The sequence below is a fragment of the Peromyscus californicus genome, unplaced genomic scaffold, assembly GCF_007827085.1.
Source record: "Peromyscus californicus insignis strain IS unplaced genomic scaffold, ASM782708v3 Scaffold_11__1_contigs__length_118956290, whole genome shotgun sequence".
NCBI classification, from domain to species: domain Eukaryota; kingdom Metazoa; phylum Chordata; class Mammalia; order Rodentia; family Cricetidae; genus Peromyscus; species Peromyscus californicus.
Genome location: NW_026294402.1, coordinates 31,392,276 through 31,399,926, shown reverse-complemented (window position 1 = coordinate 31,399,926; position 7,651 = coordinate 31,392,276). Strand labels below are relative to the sequence as shown.

Sequence of the window (7,651 nt, the reverse complement as noted above, 5' to 3'; positions counted from 1 at the left end):
ATTGCATTATTCTATTGAACTTGTTATCTAATGTCCAACAATTGAGTACACCTTCAAAGCTTTCCTTAAAGGAATATAATAACACTACACATGGAAAATACACACACGCATTTGACCCTAACTACTCGGTTAACAAGGTGAGCAAGTTTGCCTGTCTACCCTACCACTCTTTTTGAAAGCCATTGATCTGTAATTGGAAATGGTCATTTTTTTTTTTTTTTTTTTTTTTTTTTTTTGGTTTTTCGAGACAGGGTTTCTCTGTGTAGCTTTGCGCCTTTCCTGGATCTCGCGCTGTAGACCAGGCTGGCCTCGAACTCACAGAGATCCGCCTGCCTCTGCCTCCCGAATGCTGGGATTAAAGGCGTGCGCCACCACCGCCCGGCGGAAATGGTCATTTTTAAAGCATTAAGCTTTTTTCAGAATGTTCTTTTTAGTCCTGCCCTCTAAAACAAACTGTCTAAAAAGTTCCTAGTTCCACGAGCTGTAGCAGGTGTCAAGACAGTGTCGCAGATTGTACTGTTGGGCAAGAGGAATTTGGGAGCTTGTGATGCTATAGATGGACGAATAGACTTCAGGATAGAAAGGACTGTGAGGAAAATTCAAGCATACATGACAGAGAGCAAAGATCTTTTTATAAGTTTCAGAAGATCAGGGAGGTTCTGTGCCTAGTGAGTGATGAGTAATGGGTAGTACCTGCTGTAGTCAGGCAGTCTCTGATGCCTGTAGGGAAGGAATAAGTCTGTTAGACTGGAGTCCACATGCAGAATCATCTATGTGGGTGCAGAGAGACAGAGCTATAGATGCGCATGACTTGAACAGCAGCTGATATTGAATCTAGCCCACTGGGGCTTCTAAATACCTTGCTATGAAGAGCTCAGGTAACAGGATGCAGTGGTACCAATGTTTCACCCATCCCAGTGGGATCTGTGACCTTCTCTCTGGCCACATCTCTGTACACGGGAACACATCCAGAGAATGATTCTGGTTCCCAATCTGTGGAGATGAATCTAATTGTGGAATTTGGTTCTGGGCCTCAAAGGCTTTCACAAGAGCCGATTCTTTTAGAAAAGAACATTTGGGCTAGTTGTTTTCAGAAGTGGAAAGGTAATGAAACCTTTGTATGGATATATAGGGAATGAAGAATACCAAAGCCCCCCAGTGGGTGAGTTTGATCTGGAAGGGAATATAGAAACACCAGTCTCCCAGACAGCTTGTTAGCCAATGCCTTTTCAGAGGAGGGAGTGTGTTCGAGGTATCTGTGGGTAGCAAAAGGAAGATCTGCCCTTAGGTATATGTGGTATCTGCTATTGTACTGGAAACAATGAGATAAGGTGCACTGGTAAAAGTCTTTACCAGATACGAATTTATAGAACTGTAAGAAAAGAAAAGATATACACTGTGGGAGGACCAGACTATGAGAGAGAGAGAGAGAGAGAGAGAGAGAGAGAGAGAGAGAGAGAGAGAGAGAGAGAGAGAGAGAGATGGTCACTTGGTCTCATCTCAATTGCCCGTTCTGTGGCATGGTATTTGAATAAATAACAAGTTAGTATCTCACTGCTTTCTTATGTGATACATTTTATAACATTACATGTTATTTCCCAACTCTGCTTATTTAGGGAGAGGCATCTGTGGGCATTAGGAATTAGATTCCAAATTTTCAGAGAATGTCAGGTTCCAAGCAGTCTGTCTGAGCCTGATTGTTGGTGGCCATTTTGCCTTTTATTTCTAATCCTTCTGTCTCTACTTTTTCCCCCTGTGAGAACAGTGATGGGATGAAGGCCTCATTTTTTTTCTAATCTGTATTCCAGCTGAGAAGGTACACCTGCGGGCTCTGATTAGCACTGATCTGTCATAGTGTCACAGGGTTGTAAGCTTAAAAGCCTTGAGCTGCATTTTGCAAAGGAAGAGAATGTGTATCATGGGGGTGGAAAGCCAGAAGATTTAGCAAGCAGAAGCTGAAGACAGACAACATAATGAAAAACAAGAACAAAGGGACTGTGGGAGCTGAGCGAACTCACACTAATTGAAAAAGCTTCCTAGGGATGGAGCCACCCAGGACATCTATATTAGTCAGGGTTCTCTAATGGAACAGAACTTATACCTTGGGTACTTATCAGAGAGGCTTACAGGATGCATCAGGCTAGTCCAACAATGGCTGCCTACTAACAGAACGTCTAAGAATCCAGTAGCTGTTCAGTCCATGGTGTTTGATATTTCATCTGGTCTTCAGTATATTCCAGAATCCCAAAGAAGTAGGCTCTAATACCAGTGAAGGAATGAACTTGCCAGTGAGAGTGAGGGCAAGCAGGCCGAGAGCAAAGGCTTCCTTCTTTTATTTCCTTTACATAGACTGCCCCTGAAGGTGTGGCCTAGATTGAAGATGGATCTTCCCACCTCAAAAGATCAGGATTAAAATCAAGCTTTCCCACTTCAAATGATTTAATTAAGAAGAATCCCTCACAGGTATACCCAGCTACTTGGCATTAAGCTAATTTCAGATGTAGTCAAGTCAGCAACCAAAAATAGCCATCAACAGTCTATATTAAATTTTGATTGAACCCCTTGAATAGTTTGATATGATCTGACATTTGGGAGATTTTCCTCTACTTCTCCGGAAGTAGTGGCCTTGACTACCAGGTCTCACTGGGGAGGACACCTGTGCACCCTGAGTCTGTAGAAAGGATGTCTAGGTTGGAAGGAGTGCTTCCGGCAGGGAGTTGAGGCACCGTCTTCACTGTCTATACAATGGGTGTATAAACTATTTTTGCAGCTCCGAGGGCAGTTTTATTTGTGAGACATTGCTTCAACTTAGGAATGAGAGGAGAAGGCATGAAACTCAGTTACACATCCTTTTGGCACTGGGTAAGTCCGGTTTACTTTTGTCTTTTACCTGTTTGGGAGGTTTTTAGGAAGCACACATGTCTCTGTGTCATTTTGACTTCATCAGTGGGACAAAGAAAGCAGACCCAGAATGAAAGGCCTGTTTTCCCATCACACTTTCCTTCCATGACCCTGTAGTTTGTCTTGTCTTTCTATCTGGTCCACAGGAAGATGACTGTAGTCTACACAGAAGAGGAATCCGAATCTGCAGTTTGGGTTTTAGTGATTCAAACATATACCTAGACATATATCCCATTCACAAATAGTCAGAGGATTTAACATCTGGATGTAGTGGTAGAAGGTAACAGTTTTCTTCTATGTGGAGAGTCATAGCCTAGTGTGTGTAGCACCCTCTAGACTCCTCAGCCACCCAGTCTCAAAATTCCTTCGAATCTCACAGCTATTAATCCCCATTTGAAAGTTAGTGAACTAAACATGTGGACAGGAATCCAGAAGTACTTGACCCACTGGGTAGGGATGGAGAAGGGAGCAAGCAGAGTGAAGCACATAGGCTCTGTTCTTCCCCCGGGCCATCTGCTCAGCACACTGGCTTGGGATCCCATTGGCTGCCTTTCTAGCCTGAGCTCATATATAAGCATGCATTGCTGAGGCTAGGCCTTGAATGCTCTGTCCTGCTCTCTGCTGCTCTCTTAACCTGGGATCCCATTGCCATGGGGAAGCACTTCCTGCTGCTCCTGCTGGGTCTCTCCCTGGTGCTGGGCTTCCTCCACGGTGAGATACTAGCAGATGGAAGGGGCCGGTGCGGGTGGGCAGACGTACTGTCAAAGGGTGTTGGGTTTGGGAGGTCAGGAATAAGATATAAAACCTGACTACTTTTGTTCGTGGACCCCACAGCCTTCATCTTCATATCCTCACCTCTCCTTTCTTCTCTTCCCTCTGTTGTATACAGTACAGGCATCTCCAAATCCTCTTTGTCATGCCTCTGCTTCGGGTGTCCTTACTTCTGCTCCTTCAGTTCACCTCCTCATTCTTAACAAGAAAGCATTCTCAATTCCTCCAGCTTACCTGTGCATAGACCTAAATTTGTATTGGAAATGATGCAAGGAAGGTCCTTGGCAGGATGAAGGTAATGAAGTGATGGGAGCACTTGTCTGCTCATAGGCGGCAGGCTCAAGCTCCCCACATCAGAGCTTTGAGCTTCCTCCTCACAGCCCAGTTCATTCACGGTATTTGAACTGGAGAAACTTGGCTCTTCTCAAATCCCTTCCTAGTGTCCAAGGTCATGGGCTACCCTTTAGAGGTCAGCTCAGCATACACCCAGCTCTTTCCGTGGTCATTGTTTCTTACTTATTGATTATAGCCACAGGCTCAGCTCCTGTCTGATCCCTGAGGTGGTGCTCCGGTTGAACCTCTTATCCTTGATTTTGCCTTTTCAGCTCTGACATGTTTGCAGTGTGACTGGTTAAATGCTGATGGAGTGTGTGTGAAAGGAGAAAGCACCTGTGAGGCTAAAGACGACCAGGAATGTGGCATACTGGTAGTGTCTAAAGGTGCGTCAAGCCTGGGAGATATCGGGGTCACTCTGTTTGCTGCTCAGGAAGGAACCATCCCTCTTTACACTCCTGGTGACAAAGCAGAGACTAGGGAGGTGTGTTTCTGTGTAAATTCAGGAGAAGTCTCCTTTCCATTTGGTACTGGTTGCCTAACACTCTTTGCCAGAAGAAGACATTTTTTTTGAGCGGGGGTTGGGGGGGGGGTGTCTCTGCATGCTCTTTATAGCTTTCTGGAAAACATATTCAGGAATGAGAAGATTTGAACTTTAAAACTCCAGTCAGTAATTTGGGGAATGGGAGGCTTGCCTGCAGGCCAGATTACAGGTTGATAGATGATAACTACAGTCACCTGAGTACGGCTGGCATACATTTCACCAGGGAGTCTAAGTCACCTTTTTCTGAGACTCTGATTTTACAAATACTTAGGTTTGACCCTTGTTATTTTTCTTGTACAGGTTATGATATCTGGTTTGGGCAGCAGGATTGTTCTTCTGGATGTTTCAATAAGACTTTCACCCATTATAATATAACACTGGATTTTACATGTTGCCATGACCAATCGCTGTGTAATGAGTTTTAGAGGCTGGGCCCTTCCTTGCTCAGTCCTGCTGCAGGTGAGTCCTTATTCCTCCCCTGTGCTCTCAAGGCTCACGACACTGAACCTTCTATTCCCTGCACTGCCAAGCCCTGACACCTGCCTGGAATCAGCATCCACTGTTGATGTTTCAACAGTTAGTTGGGAGTAGAGCAATGCTCTCTGCTTCCCCATATCCTGAGAGCTTCTGCCTGTCAGATTCCTGCTTCCTTCTTCCTCTTCCTCCATCCTCCCATCACTAGCTGACATTTGCCACACTTTCCCTGTTCCTCTCACTTTTACTTTCATCAACACTGGTTTTACACTAGTGAATATGGCAGACCTCACAGCCCCTTTAAGAACCTTCAGATTTGTGGCACCTCTTCTGCCAAGGTTCTAACAAACATTAGTTCAGTCTCTCACTTCATTCTTATTGATTGAATGGGAGACATATGCTATCCGATTTCTCACTGCTGTGACCTGGGTAAAACAGTACAATGGAGCAATGATATAGTTTAGTTTATGATTTTAGAGGTTTTCATCATGGTGGGAAGGACGTAGTGGACCAGAGCTGTCCACATCATGGCATGTAGGACACATAGCTGAGCATGTAGGAAGGGACCAGGACAGGATACACCCTCCAAGGCCACGGTCCTTGCTTTCTGCAATTCAGCCTGTAACTCTCTTAATCATCTATCCAAAATTTGAATGTATTAATGACTTAAGCAGTTTAATTAGGTCAGAGACTTCATATCCGTGTCTAGAAATGTGACAGACACACCCGGAGCAGTGTTTGAGGAATCTCTTAGACGTCCTTGACACAATCAAGTTCATAGTTAAGATTAGCCATCACATGGGCTGAAGTCATTTCAGTACCACAGCATCCAATTCTATTTTGTACACACATGGAGAGAAGGCTCCGTTTAGCTTTATTCCTAGGAAATTACAGACATTTAAGTTGATGTTGTTTGTATCTTTATTTTTATATTTTTTTCTAGCACATTGCAGACAAACCTTAGAAAATACAGACATGCTGTCCAAGGAAACATGGCTAGTAATCCCATCCCACCCTGCAAAGACATGACTTATTTACATGTTTGGGCATATATTCCAAAGTTCTAAAATCATTGATAAGTTATGATGCATATTTACATGTGTTGACATATGAACATTTATAAACTTAAAAATATTAAAAATCATTATAACCTTGTTTTTCAGTGCTGTTTATTGAATTCCGGCTCTGGAGCATGAGAGTAAGCATTCTACTACTGACCTTGTCTTGAACCCTATATCTTAGTCTTTCCATCATATGCCTTAACTGTCTTTTGTAGTCTACATGTATCTTACTATATTATATTGGATACTATGTCATTCTTATGTATCATTAAAAGTTTAATTTGTTAATTCTGTATAGTTGTCTATATTTCTTTCAATTACAAGATATGTACATTTATTTGTATGTGTGTGTTTCTGTGTTGACATGCCATGACATGTATGTGGAGGTTCAAGGTTGACCTGCAGGAGTCAGTACTCTCCTTCCATCACGTTGGTTATGAAGGTTGAACTCAGTGGTGAGACTTAGTGGTCAATGCACTCACACTCTGTATCTTATTATCTCTCAATTAGGGGGCCAGTGAGTAAAGTTACTTGTCACTAAGCCTTATGACCCGAGTTCAGTTCCTGGGAACCACATGGTAGGTAGAAGGAGAAAATGGATTTATACAAGTTCTTCTCTGACCTCCACATGCTGACCATTGCAGGACACACACACACACACACACACACACACACACACACACACACACACACACACACACAGAAAGAGAGCAAAACAGAGGAATACACAATAAATGCAGTGAAAAATAAAACAATTATAGCATTACTTTTTATCCCTTTCCACATTCCCTCCTCTACCCTACCCTTCCATCCTCCTCCCCATTTAACCCTTTCTGTACCATTATTCTCCTTTAACTCTTGAAACTGCATTCCAACTTTTCCCCTTGAATTCTCTCTCCCATGGCACTTTACTAATTTCCTGATATTTGTGGGTATTCCAAATGGAGTGCACATGTTGAAGAATCAATGCTAGCACCCATATATTAGAGAAATTAAAAACCAAGGAAATACAACTGTCAATCAATAAATGGGTAGCTGAAATGTATAGATAGTTTTCAAAAAGAAGGAGAGAAAGAGGAGGAAAGAAAGAAAGAAACACAAAGGCCAATAACCTTTTAAAAAGTGTACAAGACTAGGGAGCAGGGAGGATCTCCCTAGGAATGGAAAACAGAATAGATAGTTATGGAATGTGAGGACCAAAGAAGGAGTGGGAGGGAAGAGTTGGCATGAGAGGGAATACTGGGAGGGACAGATAAAACTAAGGGTCATTTGAGGGGTCATATGGAATCATAATACAATAGATACTTTCTATGATATATACATATATGAAGGTGAGCTAAATGAAATTGCCAAATAATGGGAGAGACAGAACCCCAACTTTATATCTCTCATCACCAAATAAAGCTTCCTGTACTGGGAATGGGTTACATCTAATTGAGTTGTTACACAAAGGGGTCCCATGGTGTGGTGGTTTGAATGAAAATGGCTCTCATAGGCTCATAGAGTGTGGCACTGTTAGGAGGTGTGGCCTTGTTGGAGTAGGTGTGGCCTTAGAGGAAGTGTGTCA

At 43.0% G+C, this 7,651-nt stretch overlaps 1 protein-coding gene across 1 annotated transcript; it reads left to right on the top strand.

Annotated features, from left to right (window-relative positions):
• The first annotated feature begins 3,551 nt into the window (after window positions 1-3,551).
• On the top strand, window positions 3,552-4,974 carry LOC128103350 (prostate and testis expressed protein 14-like). The gene is made up of 3 exons (XM_052727647.1): window positions 3,552-3,612; window positions 4,278-4,391; window positions 4,850-4,974. The coding sequence occupies exons 1-3, from the start codon at window positions 3,552-3,554 to the stop codon at window positions 4,972-4,974; spliced, it is 300 nt and encodes a 99-aa protein (XP_052583607.1).
• The last annotated feature ends 2,677 nt before the right edge of the window (window positions 4,975-7,651 follow it).

What these genes read in the sequence shown, in the direction of transcription:
- LOC128103350 (XM_052727647.1), top strand. Translation starts at nt 3,552, where the DNA reads ATGGGGAAGCACTTCCTGCTGCTCCTGCTGGGTCTCTCCCTGGTGCTG. An exon ending in GGTGCTGGGCTTCCTCCACG is followed by an intron (nt 3,613 to 4,277) that starts GTGAGATACTAG and finishes TTGCCTTTTCAG; the next exon opens with CTCTGACATGTTTGCAGTGT. An exon ending in CATACTGGTAGTGTCTAAAG is followed by an intron (nt 4,392 to 4,849) that starts GTGCGTCAAGCC and finishes TTTCTTGTACAG; the next exon opens with GTTATGATATCTGGTTTGGG.